Source organism: Natator depressus, chromosome 11, assembly GCF_965152275.1.
Source record: "Natator depressus isolate rNatDep1 chromosome 11, rNatDep2.hap1, whole genome shotgun sequence".
In the NCBI taxonomy this organism is placed as follows: domain Eukaryota; kingdom Metazoa; phylum Chordata; order Testudines; family Cheloniidae; genus Natator; species Natator depressus.
The window spans coordinates 13,437,436-13,453,567 of record NC_134244.1 but is presented as its reverse complement, the minus strand read 5'-3'; the positions used below and the strand labels follow the sequence as shown (position 1 = coordinate 13,453,567).

General features: G+C 42.0%; 1 protein-coding gene across 1 annotated transcript in view; it reads left to right on the top strand.

Moving 5' to 3' along the window:
- LOC141995793 (protein mono-ADP-ribosyltransferase PARP14-like) overlaps positions 1 to 16,132 on the top strand; it is a 34,143-nt gene that overhangs the window by 13,527 nt on the left and 4,484 nt on the right. Inside the window, exons 7-16 of the mRNA XM_074967195.1 lie at positions 738 to 974; positions 1,256 to 1,477; positions 2,897 to 2,960; positions 3,772 to 3,921; positions 5,111 to 5,173; positions 6,901 to 7,068; positions 9,878 to 10,087; positions 10,180 to 10,788; positions 13,072 to 13,217; positions 15,758 to 15,932. Coding sequence (XP_074823296.1) covers positions 738 to 974; positions 1,256 to 1,477; positions 2,897 to 2,960; positions 3,772 to 3,921; positions 5,111 to 5,173; positions 6,901 to 7,068; positions 9,878 to 10,087; positions 10,180 to 10,788; positions 13,072 to 13,217; positions 15,758 to 15,932 — 2,044 coding nt within the window. The remainder of the gene's footprint in view (positions 1 to 737; positions 975 to 1,255; positions 1,478 to 2,896; positions 2,961 to 3,771; positions 3,922 to 5,110; positions 5,174 to 6,900; positions 7,069 to 9,877; positions 10,088 to 10,179; positions 10,789 to 13,071; positions 13,218 to 15,757; positions 15,933 to 16,132) is intronic.

Here is a 16,132-nt window from a genome sequence, read left to right as displayed (position 1 = left end):
TGGGTGGGTCCCTGCTGGTGCAGGGGACCCCTGGAGCTTCCCAGCCACCGCAGATGCGGTAGCTCCTCTGCCTGGAGGGGGGAATCCCCCAGAGCTCCCCAGTCCCCAGGCAGGGGGATCCCCCGCAGCTCCCCAGCCGCCACAGGCAGGGGTCCCTCCCACCTCCCAGCCACTGGGCAGGGGCAGGGGCCTCAGCTTCCAGCCGCAGCAGGGGAGGGTGCTGGACTTTCCTCCCTCTCCATTTTGTCATGGACATTTGTAGTAAAAGTCAGGGACAGGTCACGGCTTGCGTGAATTTTTGTTTATTGCCCGTGACCTCTGCATGACTTTTACTAAAAATGTACATGACAAAATCGTAGCCTTACTCATGGGTGTTTAGTTACTCAAGGCCATAAGTGTTTTGGCTTAAATTTGCTTCAGTTTCGTTTTGGTGCAGCTGTTTCTTCTGTTGGTGCTGCTGGGAAACTGCCCTGGGAAGGAGAAGCTGCACAACAGAAATTCTTCCCAGAGGAATTTAGAAAATGCTGCAGGGAATCTCAAGCAGCAAAATGCAGGATTACTGTACTCCCATGATGGATTGACACCGCTATATACCTAGTATGCAGAGCTCTTGCTGAGAACCTCATGTCTGTGTCAACACATTACCTCTTGCAGCGTGTTATGTAAGGCTATTGGTGCTGGTAAACACTTCTATTTAAGATCCTATTTGAAATATTTTTGTTTTGTTTTTCTTTCAGACGGACGTGATCGTAAGCAGCATTGGCGCGGATCTGCGGCTTGGTGTAGGTCCGCTTTCTCAAAGTTTGCTGCAGAAGGCTGGACCAACACTCCAGCTTGAGTTCAATGAAGAAAGCCAAAGACAAGTACCTACTCAAGGGTCTGTGTTCCAAACAAGTGGATGTAATCTGGCCTGCAGCTTTCTGTTCCATGCCATTGTTCCTGTATGGGATCAAGGAAGAGGCGCTGCCATGACGGTAACAGTCTTTATACATTTTCTTCAGAGCATTAATTTTGTTTGAAGTTGCTCCTCATTTAACATGAAAATGGATTTAATGTGGATCCTGTATTGAAGTTACATAGTAGTGAGCAGGGAGTATCAGCTCCATTTATTTCAGTTTGAATGACCTCAAGATGTGTGATGCGTGTTTAATAATGAGGGGTGGGTTTTTTAGGACCAACAGACACTGTTTGGGATTAAAGAATGAAGACGGTGTTGACAAAAACAAATGCTGCTGGTTTTTTTTTTTTTATACAGACCCTAAAAGACATAGTCGAAGAATGTCTGAAGAAAACCGAAGAGCTGTCTCTACAGTCAATCACGTTCCCAGCAATTGGGACTGGTGGGTTTAGGTTTCCTAAACCCGTTGTTGCTAAATTAATGTTTGATGAAGTGTTCAAATTCAGTAGTAACCACAATTTGAAGTCTCTTCAGGAAGTTCATTTTCTGTTGCATCCAAGAGATACAGATAATATTCAGGTAATTTCTTTCATGTTAATGTTTTTCGTATTACACACTATTTTAGTTATTTATTATAAATATGATTTAGTTATCATGTTTTTAAAGGCCCAATTTATTATATTCATTATAAATTATTTTAGTGACGGGTTAAAACTGATGTCTCAGTGGGCCTGATCCTGTGACCCTTACATGGGACATCCATGTTCATGAGAGAGGTGCCATTGATCTCAATATTTTGGATTCTGAAATCGTTACTCGGGCAAACTCCTGTTTAGTTCAATGGGAGTTTGCCCTAGTGAAGACTTAGTGAAAAGTGAGTGAGGACCTCAGGATTTGGCCCACTAAGTGAGGATTACAGGATTGGGCTCTGAAAGATCAGCTGCTTCCTCATAGAAATCTGAAAACATGCTGTGTGAAATCATGGTGCCACTGAAGTCAAAGGAGGTTTACCCATTTACTTCATTGGGACCAGCATTTCACTCTCTTGAGAAGCACTCGTCTTCTTTTTTGTTGGTTGTTTTCCTTAGCTCATTATTAATAGAGAGATTTGCATGATGACAGATTATTTGTTTAATCAGATCCTTCTGCTTATTCCTCAGATAGTCATTATCTTTTGCATGTGACTGTATAATTGTTTCCATAGAAATCACTTGTGATGTCACAAACAGATGATTTTTGACTTAAAGTGTGGAAAACCTCCATAAGCAGATGACCTGTAAACCAAATAAATAAATAAAATAGAATCCTGTTTTCTTTCATATGTAGCCAGTAATAAAACTCTGGGGAAGAGGAATTCAGAAAAACTGTATGTGTGTATCTTTATTCTGTATACGCATGAATATAATGTGCATATATTCAACATTGTTTCCGAACTGAGGTCCTGATTTTCAGACCTCATTCACCACTCATGCTTTTTAAGCACCAGTGCTTCTGCATACAAGTGACAGGTGCTGCACTAGATGGCATTAGACAGTGCCAAAAATCAGCTAACCAATTCAGAACAAAGTAACTGCTTAGCAGTGTAAAGTTTCAGTAGGCTCAGGATTTTAAGGTTCAGTCTACATTAGGCTCCCAAAATGTTTCTCACCTTTGCTATTACTGGTTCAGCTCCATGACTGGTAGAAATGTTGTATTAATGTAGACGAGATTCCCAGGGTTGTAGGCATTTTAAATGCTGTATTTTCTAACCCTGCTCAGAGTAGTTTTACAGTAGTAAAAATACCTGCAGCTACCAGCACCTTGTTTCCACAAAAGTTCCCGTTACTCCCACCACTGACACCTAGACTCTGCTGTAAGGTGGACATTATGTGCATGAGATATCTCCAATTCAGATACATAGCTGTTAATTTTACTTGTGAGACTAGCCAGGTTTGAATCTGTCTCTGTTGGGCAAATCTCTGAAACCTTGTCTGCAGTACCTTTTGATTCTATTTCTAGGCATTTACAGATGAACTAGAATCTAGGACCAGTGGGAATCTCCAGGCTGTATCATCAAGTCCAAGTAAGGTTGTTTATTTGGATTGGGTTTTCTAAATACACAGTTGGCAGGAGAATGTCACAAGGACATAAAATAATCTAATGAACTGACATTCCTAAACCCGGGAGGTGAAAAACTCAGGGGAGAAAATCTTTTGTTATGGTGACATTCTTGCTCTTCAGGGATGCTGCCAGGCTTGCTACATGGAGGAGAATCCACTGGTACTATACCGATAGATTGCAGTGGTTGCTGGGATTGTAAAGATGCAATCACCATGCCAAGCGAACCACAGATAACATGCTACAAGAGCAACCACTAGAATGGGTGGGCTCCCAACAGCATCATTTCCCTTCTTCGTGCCCTTTTAGGCCATCTGTGAAGATTACCCCCTTCCCTCTGTAACTTGAATGGTCCACACGAAGGTATCCAGCAGATATAGTTCCTTTCCATTTATTAATTTGCAGGAGAGAAATGCTGACAGCACAGTATGTGAGTGAACAGCACGCAACACCAGAGATTTGTTCAGGAGAATGTAGAACCTATTCCCTCTTCCGTTGAAGTTCATAGCAAAATTGCGTCAACGTCAATGGGAGTAGCAATGGGTCCACAGTATTTAAACTGAAAGAGTTCTATGTCTCCTGGGTCCTATGGACTGAATAATGGAAAGCAGAAATAAAAAATCTGGGTTAGAGAATATTGGAGTCAAAGAGGATACTTTGTCTGGAGATCCCAATCTGTGAACTCTGTACTGAATGTACAAAGCATACATAAGCTCAAGGGAATAGCACTTGTACTAGGACAGACCACTCTTAATGTATTTTTATTTTCCTTGCAGTTTCCTCTGGGCGTGTTTCAACCCCAGTATTGGGAGTTCATGAAATGCAGCTTGGTTCCATTACATTCCAGGTAGCAACTGGCGATATCACCAAGGAAAATACAGATGTGATTGTAAACATATCAAATTCATCATTTAATGCCAAATCAGGTACTTACTGAATATCTATTAATTTAATGATAAATTCACTGCCACTTATTGGAAATGGAGGGAGCATTTTTTTTCACGCTGGAAAAGTGGGATGGCAAATGTCTGTGCTTTGTGTTAGTTTGTTACATTAAAGGCCATCAGTCTTGTCCTTTCATTTCTGGGCTGTGGTTCTCCAACGTTAGTGCTATTCCCAGTGGGAATTTTCCATTGTGAAATGTATCACTTAGACCAGTAGAACCCAGCTTTGCAGCATTTGAGAGCCTCTTCGTCTAATAGAATTGCAGAGAGCTAATAAATAATGGCTGAGTGCTCTCCTGACATTGCGTTGGGATGTTTCAAGATAGAAGCACAATGCCAAGACATAGCAATACAACCTCATGACACAAAATAATATCAGGGTACCCAGGCATAAGTCAGAGCCGCCTGAAGAGACAATCCCCTTGTTCTCCCACTCTCTAGCCTATGCTGTAATGTTGATTTTTCCCTCCCCCCAAAATTCTAAATATATTGGTAGGTGCCTATTCTGCTTCCTGGGGGCCTGGCCCATTAGCTAATGTATGCAATATGAGGTCATGTAAAGGACTGCCCATAAGTAAATTAACATTCACCATGCCCTGCCAACCCTCAGTCCACCCTGCTCCTCAGGAGCCCAAGAAATAAGATGGGCCTTGCGCCTTGCCTAGAAGGTTAACAAACTTAGGCTCTGGCATTCTGTGGAGGTGAGTCAGTTCCAAAGTCGAGGACCCCACACAGAAAACACCCTGCCAGCAGCCCTCATTTGTGTCAAGGGGACTTCTCCTTGAACATCTCTGCTGATCCCAGCAGTAGCAGCACGACACAGAGAAAGAGGCAATCTGTCAGGTAACATAGCATGGTGACTGGCGTACTGTCAACCAAGAGAGCTATGAAATAAAGTTAATTTGTAAATGGAGTATATTCTTTGCAGGCAATATGAGATGTTATGCAGATTACTGAATACAGTGAGGATTGGTGGGGCTCAGCATCTTGTCAGATCTGTCCCCATGGGAGTTTTGGCTATTCAAGGAATACAGAATGTGGCTGTTAGTGCATGAAAATGTAGCATGTGGCAGGGCAAAGTTTGAGAGTTTTCATACAGGTGTGAGGTGATTTTTGGGTAACAACAGTTAAACTGACTGAGCAAACTGACATGTTTTCTCATTTATTTAAGGTGTCTTCAAAGCAGTGATGGAAGCTGCCGGACCCCAGGTTGAACTAGAATGTGCTATGCTTGGTATGATGCAACATATATTCCATTTGATTCCATTATTAGTATAGGTTTCAGAGTAACAGCCGTGTTAGTCTGTATTCGCAAAAAGAAAAGGAGGACTTGTGGCACCTTAGAGACTAACCAATTTAGAAGTGAGCTGTAGCTCACGAAAGCTTATGCTCAAATAAATTATTAGTATACCTGCTCTTTCCAAAATTTAAATGGCTGCTTATGCTTAGTCATGATGTTACAATCCCCCAGTTGGACCATATAATTATAATAGGAAAGCACATTACATTAAATAAAATTGTGCTGGCTTTTTTGATTTTTGAAAACCCTGCTCTCACGGCACCCACATTATTTTTGCAAAAGGAAGATAATTTGGAAGAGAGGCTATTTGATCCTAATGAGTACATGGGAAGTAGTGCAACCATAGGCTCCTATTTATGAAGGTACTTTAGCACATGCTTAACTTTCAGAATTTGAAGAGGCCCATTGGCTTCAGAGTCACTTTAAGCTCATGATTTAAACTCGCCTGATTAAAGTTAGGCACATGCTTGATGTACCTTCTTGAATTGAGGCAATAGCCATTTTGGGACTGATCCCGCTCCTGGATAAGACAATGGGAGCTTTGCCACGGACTTCAGTGGGTGCAGCATCAGGCTCTTAGATTATCAGTGTCTCTCCTTTTGTATTCAAAAGTGCACAGTTGTTGTTAATTGAAATGATGTAACCCAATAGGTACTGTCTGTGAGCTCTTTTACAGTCTTTGGATTCTGCCAAACCAGTGCCGAAATTAAACCATTGCCAGCTGTGGCTGGCACCCATTAGTGCAAGAAAAACCCGTAGTGCGCATCCTGAATCATAAAATGAAATAGCGCCCCTATGATTCTGGCAGTTCAGTTCCAATATTGCACCTTTTGCTTCAAAATTTTTCACTTTTGGCAAATCTGTGGATTCTCCCCCTTTATTAGCCTGATCCTTGCCCTCAACTCCCAAGCCAATGGGAGTTGAATGTGTTCTGCACTTAGCAGGATGAGCACATAATCTCACAATCAATTTCTTGCCTTTCTGCATAGTAGTGCTATTTGTACCGTTGCGCTCATGAGTCCATCAGTTTTTTGCCGTATAAGCCCTTTTTGATGTGTTTATAACTCATTTTAAATGACCTAGCACTTTTAAAGGATTTTATTACATGTGCCTTAGCTTCCTTGCAAGAGCCCAAGTGATTTTGAGGAGTTTCTCATGCAGAGGTATTGTGCACATTCCATTGATACACATTTTAGGAAACGTTGATAATACGAATAAAATTATTTAAATTTCATATACATTAAAAGGTCGGTTGTGTTAAATTGTAAACTATTATTTGATGAGCACCCAGATTTCAGACATAAGTAAAACAGGAAATTCGGAGCACATACGAAGTTCACCCCCAATTTAAGATATCAGCGTAAAGAAATTTTAAAAGCAGAATGTTAGCAGCGAAAACGTTAATCAGATGAAGCTGGTGGAATGTCAAGACCCTGTATGGGTAAAACATTCAAGATGGATTTGCTTTCCACTTTCCTGTTTGCAAATACCCGGCACGTTTCTATCCAGAAGCTATATTCTCAACTGGTGTAGATCAGCATGGCTCCATTAAAGACATTGGAACTGCTCCATTGTGCACCACTTGAGGCTCTTGTCCTTTGTTATTATAAAGTGTTGATCTCTTTATTTTGTGTGTCATATTTTTTTCTTCTATCGTCTAGCCTTGCAGCCTCACAGTGGCTTTATAACCACACAAGGTGGAAAGCTGATGTGTGGTAAAATTATTCACCTCGTTCATCAGAAAGATGTTAAAGCTCTGGTCTCTAAAGTGCTCCAGGAGTGTGAACTGAGGAAGTACACATCTGTCGCCTTCCCAGCAATTGGAACAGGTTTGTTTTTTCTTAGTAGATTTTGAAAGGAAAAGCAAAATCAAGATCACTGTAGTAAGTTTACACACAAACTCATACCAGCAGTGTAATGTTAAAATTACAGATTTGTATAGCAAGTATCCATATGGTATTAGCTTCTAAAGGCCTGACACTACTCCTACTGATTTCAGCCGAAGCATGTTCTGGTCCGAAAGTAACCTAACTACTTGGTTCAGCTGGCTTGCTATAGACAAAGTGCGTATCACAACATTGGCAGGTAACTGTATGGCTGAGGGGTTTCATTCAGTGGAGAGAGATTGAAAAAGCATGCAGTAATGTACAGTCACCTGGCTAAGGGAGGTGCCACTTAATGATACCAGAGCTGAGTGAATAGCTGACTTTTTCAGGGGCAGAACTTTTAAATTCTGAAAAAAAATTCAGTTTGGTTCTAATCAAAACTGATATTTTTTTTTTCTTGCCAAAATAAAAATTAAAAAAAAATTTTTTTTATTTGCATCAAATAAAACATTTAGTTTAGCCCCAAATGATTTTTTTGGTTATTTCATTTTGTGGTGTTCTTCTCCCATTTTTTTCAGTTAGCTATATCTTGAAACATCATGCCGTTTAGAAAGGAAAAGTCAAAATGTTTTGTTTCTAAATGGCTGAAACAATCTGTTTCAACTTCTTTGGGGGAAAAAACCCGCAAAAATTGGTCACCAAATTCGCAAGTAGTTTCAGAGCCCTGAAAAATGAAAATTTTTGTCTAAATTATACATTGACACTAATGCAGGGGTGAAAGTAAGTTAGAGGACTTACCGGTACGCTGGAGTCCTGAACAGGGGGCAGCCGGAAGAGGCAGGGCCTTAAATCTCCGTTAAATCTGTTAAATCTCTGTTAATCTTCATCTGATTAATCAAGATTTAAAGGGCCCCTGGCTCCCAGCCACCACTACCGCAGCTGGAGCCCCAGGCCATTTAAATCACCCCCAAGCTACCAGCTACAGAGGTGGCTGGGAACCCCGGGGCTCAGGGGCGATTTAAAGGGCCCAGGGCTCCAGCTGCTGCTACCGCAGCAGAGTCCCGAGCCCTTTAAATCACTGAGGAGCCCTGGGGGCTCCTGGCTGCCACCACTACCCCAGGGCTCTGGGCTCTGGCAGAGCTTTAAAGGGCATGGGGCTCCGCTGTGATAGCGGCTGCTGGAGCCCCAAGCCCTTTAAATCCCCGCCTGAGCCCTGCTGCCCAACCCCTGGAGTAGCGGCGGCCGGGCTCCGCTGGGGATTTAAAGGGCCCCGGGGCTCCAGCCGCTGCTACCGCCCCGGCCGTTTAAATCCCCTCAAGCCCCGCCGCCACTACCTTAGGGCTTTAAATTGCTGTCTGGGAAAGCCAGTCCCGGTACAGCGCACCGGCTTACTTTCACTTCTGCACTAATGTGACATTATCTAGGAAAAACATGTTGCATTACAATATTTCTGCTTTGCAAACTATTTCTCCAAGACCGTAGACACGTTTTAGTCAACCTTTTAGATATATATTTACATGATAACTTCAAATGTCAGTGAACGCTCTGGTGTCATTTTAAAAAAAACCTGTAACATTTACTTAAATGAGTAATTCTGTTGTCTTCAGCAGAACTGTTAGCATGAGCAGGATTATCTGTGTAAGAGTGGCAGGATTGGGCCACACGTTAGTAAAAAAGCGAGACATTCAGAACTGTTAGGGTAGCCTCTAAGACCACTTCCACACGGCTCCCCAAGAACTCAGTTCTTGTCACTCAGGTTCCTTTATCTGGCATACAGCAAAGCTATACTGAGTTGTTCATACTCAAATGTAGCGGGTAGGTACAAGATATACCACACATCCAAAGTAATGCAGAAACCCCCTTCTGTTATGTACATTTATACATTACATTGCATTTACTTTACATTGCATCACATGTTTTTGGATTGGCTTGGACACTTAGTAGGAACCAGTCCCTGTACAGTGTTCACAGTCCATGCACGACTTACTCTTTATCTCATCTTAAGTTTCGGGCTTATCTTGTCTATTGTTCTCTCATCCAGTTAAAAGCTGTTAGTATTGTTTTAGAAATGTGTTATATCCATTTGTCAGTGAAATTATACTTTATGAAAATGGCAGACTAATAGCTCTTGCTTCAGTTATGGCATCAAAACATCCGCACTTTAGCAGGGATGTTGGTAATATGGATCTTTTTGGGGAGAAAGACAGAGAATGACATATTCACAGTCTGCTGCCTGTCAGCTAATGATTGCAACCAGAAAAACACTGGAGCCAGGTTTCTCTTTAAGAGCTTACAAAGTAACTTTCTTTTCACAATATATTATTTCCTCAAACTGTGTTTCATATCTGGTTATGCTGACCTCATTATAAGAATGAGACTGTATTGCCTTTAAAAGGATGTTTCAATAAATCATCGTAGTCATATTTATCTGTTGTAATTATGAAGAATGAAGTCCTGTGTTTAGCCACAGAATAAGTACAGCACAGATATAGCAGCCGTGCAATATACCTCAATTTTGACTTGGAGGGATTACCTTTAATTATTATTATTATTATTTATTATCATTTATTATTTTATTATATTACTTTACTGTGTTAAGTGTCAACAGTGTGCTTGGCCCTATACAAAAAGAGTTTCTACCCTGACGGCTTGCAGTTTAGAAAATAGACATTTTGTGATCTTTTTGCTCGGACTGTTCACAGCGTCTTCAGATAGTACAAGTAGGGAGCAGAGAGGCTCTTTGATATAGAGAGCATCTCAGTTCACATACTGTTCACCAGCAAATATGTATTTTTTTATTTATTTGTTACAGGTCAGGCAGGGCGGAATCCAGCTGAGGTAGCTGAGGACATGATGGATGCTATAGTTGAGTTTGCAAGTACAAAAGCAGTCCAGCATGTGAAAAAAATTAAAATAGTCATCTTCCAGCCACAGATGCAAAATGTATTTTATGCAAGTATGCAGAAAAGAGAAGGAGATACAATTTCACCAACATCAGAATCATGGCTTTCTAAGTTAACTTGTGAGTAGTGAGTGTTTTTTAAATGGGTACATAAAATTAAATATTTTCTAAAATAAAAGTTACGTAATTACAGACCTTATACTTCATTGCAGCACTTTTAATGGGCAAAAAACGTCCTACTGGAAAGAAACGTGGATTCGTGCTGGAGAAGAAAATTGAGTTAGCCACATTTCAGATTTGTGGTGAAAGCCAAAAAAATATGGAAGCCACTGAATCTTGGATAAAAAGTCTGATTTTAAAAGAACAGTATGACAACATTATTTCAGATGAATTAATTGACAGTTTTGGTGAAGCAGAAGCTAAGAAACTAAGTGAACTCCAGAAAAGCCTACATATTACCATTCATGTGGAAACCAAGGAAACTCCTCCTTTTGTTAGAGTTTCTGGTATAACTAGAGATGTCTATGAAGCTTCCATGAAAATTCAAAACATGATCAAAAGAACTAAAGATAACCAAGAAGAACAATCAAAGGCAAAACTTGTCAGCAATTTAGTACAGTGGAAGTATTCCATAAACAAGGTGCATTTCACAGACTTTGACCCTCTGATAAATATGCACTTAGAGGATGCTAAAGTAGCTAAAAAAACTCAAATTAATATCAAACTCCTCAGGAAGGACTACAAGGTAGACATGAAAAATCTATGTGCTACAGATGAACAAGGAACAGTTATAATCATTCAGCGTGAGCCAAAGGATGAAGGTAAATTAAAGCTTTGTTGAGCTGTTCTTCATAGCTTTATTATTAATTATTATTATTTTGTTGTTGCATGAAGGGTCTGACAAAGTACACACACTTTCATTCATATTTAAAATTCTAAATAATACTAGTCTATTTTCTTAAACTATTAATGATTCTGAACATATATTTAAACATATTGAGCTTGAGTCTCTTCTCACTTACACTAGTGTAAAACTAGAGTAACAACATGGACTTCAGTAAAGTTACCCCTTATACCAGTGTGAAGGGGTAAAAAGAATTCAGATTTGAAGAGGACATAGGACATCTCCCAGTAGGATATACCAAAAAGGCTTTCTCAGTCATCCAACAGCAATGCTTCTAGTCTAGATGAAGACTTATGCCCAGAAGTAAACCTATCTCTTGCCATAAATTTTCAGTTGCTAGGCATTACCTACCACTGTCAGTGATTCCACTTAGCAATTTTAGTTTGAAATGTAACAGCAGCTGTGTCAGAAAGCCAGCACATAATTTTAAACTGAGTTTCATAGAATCATAGGACTGGAAGGGACCTCGAGAGGTCATCTAGTTCAGTCCCCTGCACTCATGGCAGAACTAAGTATTATCTAGACCATCCCTGACAGGTGTTTGTCTAACCTGCTCTTAAAAATCTCCAATGATGGAGATTCCACAACCTCCCCAGACAATTTATTCCAGTGCTTAACCACTCTGACAGAAAGTTTTTTCTAATATCCTACCTAAACCGCCCTTGCTGCAATTTAAGCCCATTGCTTCTTGTCCTATCCTCGGAGGTTAAGAAGAACAATTTTTCTCCCTCTTTGTAACAACCTTTTATGTACTTGAAAACTGTTATCATGTCCCCTCTTGTCTGGACTAAACAAATCCAATTGTTTCACTCTTTCCTCATAGGTAAGGCCCTACCAAAATCAGGGTCAATTTTTGACAATTTCATGGTCATAGGATTTTAAAAATAATAAATTTCATGGTTTCAGATACTAAATTTGTGGGGTCCCAACCCAAAAGGGAGTCATGGGGGGGAGTTGCGAGGCTACTGTACGGGGGTCGCGGTATTGCCACCCTTACTTCTGTGCTGTTTCTGGTGGCGGCGATGCCTTTAGAGCTGGGCAGCTGGAGAGCAGCAACCGCTGGCCAGATGCCCAGCTCTGAAGGCAATACTACTGCTAGCGGGGCACCGTGGTTGGCGGGGGTTTCCCGTGGTCACCCTCCCACACACACACAGCCAGCCCAAGGCCCGTTTAACCCCAGGATGCTGGGGCGCTGGGCCTGTAGCCAGGGAGGGGCAGGGCTGGGGGAACCCTGGCCAAGGGCTCCTTCAGTATGCCAGACTCCAGCTGCTGGTCCTGGCTGGGCTGCTGAGGGACAGGACTTCCTCTTCCCCTGCAGGGGCCTCTCCCAGGGCCGGGTCAGACCCAGCTCCAGGAATCTTCCCCGACTGCAGGAAGCTCTGCAGCTGTCGGCCGGGAGCCCAGCTCTGAAGGCAGCACCACTGCCAGCAGCAGTGCAAAAATAAGGGTGTCATGGTATGGCGCTGCTGCTGGCTGAGGCGCTGCCTTCAGAGCTGGGTGGCCAGCCAGCAGCCACTGCTCTCCACCTGCCCAGAATATATTAAATTGTAAATGTGTCTCTGTTCTTTTCCATATTTCATTGTGGATTATGTTTTCCAAAACCTTTTACAGTAGTGCCAGTAGAAGCGTATTCAGACCCCGACACAGCAAAAGTACATGTTTATGTACTGGATCAGGACCTCCATAAACAAATCTCTCTTACTGACAGAAGAGTGAATTAGCTGTAGCCATATTCTTTCTCAGCTTAATCACTTTGCTAATAAATCATTTGATTTACCGATATAATTTTATAAGCCAGAAGCAAATACCATTCCATATAAAAAAGATAAATGTTCCAGTCTTGCCACTCTTTACTCACATGAATTGTCCTTAGTCATGTGAGTTGTCCCATTTACCATAGTTTGTACCCTGAGGCCCAAAATGTTGAATGGTCCAGAAGTAATGAGTAAAATTTCCCAACATTTCTAAACTTTACTTTAGTTAATTGTTTTTGGTAAGTGAGAGCTCAGATTGGTAGCAAAATAGAAAATCTAATCTGTGCTACAGAAGCCATGGTGTATTCATGGCAAAGAGTAGGCTTGCCAAAGAATCTGTGGAAGAAAAGAATCGATAATAGGTGCTCTTTTCAGTTTTTAATAAGGCACAAGCCCGTATAAGCAGAGTCAGTTCTTGCTGTATTAACACAATGTTTACTTTGCAGGTAAACAGTTAGTAGCATTCCCTAAAGAGTGGTGTGATATGAAACAAGAACGTGTCAAAGTGGTTATGATAAATACAGCACAGCAAGAATATCAAGATGTTCAGAAGAAGTTTCTAAAAACCTGCTCCACATTCAAAATAGAGAAGGTGAAGTAACATGAGTGAAGTTTTTTGTTTGTTTTTTAAACAAAAACTTTCATCTTTTATTTTTTATTAAGTATTTATTTGTAGTCACCTCTTCCAGTTCTGTATTTCTCCAACACTACACACTGAGGTCATTGATAAAATCCAAAACTTCATTTCAAATCTAGGGAAATTTTCCGTTCTAATATCATATGATAGTGGCTGTCAATGCTTAGATCAGTGGTCCCTAAACTGTGGGGCCCCTAGGGGGCATGGGGGAACATTTGGGGAGGTGTGGTGAGGCCTGGGCCAGCCTCGCAGGGAGGGAGCATCACCCAGCCCTGCTCTGCCCCGGCTCTGACCCCAGCCTTGGTTTGCAGCTCCCAGCCCCGCTCCCAGCCACAGCTGTGGATCTGGACCTTGCCATGGCTCCACTCCTGGCCCTGGGTTCCGATCCGGGCCACAGTCCCAGCCCCAGCCATGACTCCACTCCTGGTAGTGGCCCCAGCCCCCAATCCCAACTGGGCTCTGCTCCTAGTCACGACCCCGGCTCCCAACTGTGGCTCCGGCCCCGACTCCACTCCTGGCCATGGCCCCAGCTGCAGCTCCACCACTGGCTCCACTCCTGGCCACGGCCTTGGCTCCCAACTATGGCTCCTGCTCCAGCCCCAGCCCCGGCTCCTCTCCCAGCCATGGCTCCCAACACCGGCCCCCGACACCGGCACCAGCTCCTGACACCAGCACTGGCTCCCAACCACGATTTCAGTTGCAGCCCCACTCCCAGCCCCCAACCGTGGCTCCAGGGGGGGCGCGGACAGAGTCCATTATGGTTATGGGGGGGCACGACAGAAAAAGTTTGTGGACCACTATCCTAGGGTGATTGGGCGTTCAAGCAGTCTGTGTTCAGTATCCCCAAATTATGAGATATTGAAAGTAATTTATTTATGAAATATAGGCTTACACGCATACATAGTTGAAAATCAACTGAAAATCTGCTGTGAATGGTACAGTAAACCATCTCTAAGAAACAATCAGATTAATCTCCACCAAGTAAATGATTGACTCTTGAAGTCCTTATTTATGCAAACCTCTCATTAGGCCAAATCCTGCTTCTTCGTCTACAGTGCATTTTTATTGCTGAAAGGAATCAGGATTAAGGAATCTTGTGCAGGAGATCTGCACATATCTCTGCATTGTGCGACTCTGTCCTGTAGGAAGCGAAGCTCCCAACAGCCCATTGTACATGGTGGGAGGCAGGCAAGGGGAACGAACGTTGGGTCCAGGAGAATGGCACCTACTCTACACAGATCCTTCTGCAGGTGGAGAGCTGGTTGGCCACACACACTTCTGCAGCCCTGAGGCTACAGTAGCAGTCATAGAGCAATTCCTTTAATCCGTAGAGATTAATCCACAGTTTGGGGGACAGATTCCTTCCCTGTGAGTCCCATAGGGAGATCCCCTTCAAGCTATGTGCTGGTTCTAGGGTACAGGCCACTGCCTTCAGTAAGTTTTGCCTGAATGTAAATTGTAAAACACTTTACAAAGGTGTCAGCATCAAGGACAAAGCGGAATTAGTTAATGTCAAAAGGGAATATAACTAGGAGAAATCAGATGAATTTAAGAATGAGGAAGTATTCTGAATATCCCAGGACACTTGCCAATGGTGAGATCCTCTATCCTTGAGGAATAATGTTCTGAGAGAATAGAGGAATGCCATAGCACTTGGCACATCTAAAAAAATATAGGGAGCAAAATGCTAATTAGCATACAGTGGGAACAATTATGCAATGGCATGACCTAAGCAAGCTTCTCCAGCTCTAGATTCTATTAATGTTAATTTGCCAGTTGGAAGCTTTTCTACCAGTGCTCTTTGGGCCAGCTCCAACAGGAACATTTCCTATTGACTTCAGTGGGAGTTGGATCAGGGCTTTGATGCCGATATACCAGGTTGCTCCCTGGAACCATTTCCTTACAAATAGATTGCTTTCGTGAGTAGGCCAGCAAAATTTGCTCCCTGGAAGTGTATTCTTAAATGGCAGTTTTCAGCGGGCTAAGTTATACAATTGAGGACATAATTTTAACCCCCAAGTTGGGATCTAGAAAAGAAGCTTGTTCTTGTAAAAGCATAATGGTAGCTCTACAATTCTCCCCTTTAATGGGAGAATTATCAGCAAAGAGTTCAGATGTTCAGGGTGCATCTTACTCAAAAGCCCCTTTTGCTGCTGGCGATACCATCATAGCAGAATACAACAGCATACTTCTTCATCATTTTGCTGAGAACATGCCAGTGTTTGCTCCACATACTTGGCACATGAGGCAAAGCTCAAGTGATTAAAAGAAAATAGTCAAACTAAAGACTTTTTCTAGATTATCATATTCTGGTTATTTATTGGTTCACATTCTGTAATGTTTGGATTTCCAGCGTCCCAACTCTAAATAGACACCACAGGGGCAGAGTGATCTGAAAACCAATTAATTTATATTTGTTATTTTTTTTTAATGCTTTGCTGTCATCCTAGATATTGGGCATTATCAACAATGTGTTTTATTTTCTAACTTTGCAGATTGAAAGGATACAAAATCCTTACCTGTGGCAGACCTACCAAATCAAAAAACAGTCGCTGGACAAAAAGAATAGCAACACAAATAATGAGAATCTCCTATTCCATGGAACACCTAGTTCCTCGCTGAGCACAATTAATTACAATGGGTTTAATCGTGGTTTTGCTGGAAAGAATGGTAAATTGTTATTCAATGCAAGTTAATTTCCTAAACAGGGAATGGATGAGTGAGACATGGTGTGTGATAATGGTGTCATATGCACAGTGCATGGTGAGGAATGAGGTCAGAGAAAGACACAGAATTAGTAAATATGGGGAATAATTCTGTATGAAGGGAAGGAAGTATTAGATGACCTAGTAGACTCTTCTGTGCGTGCC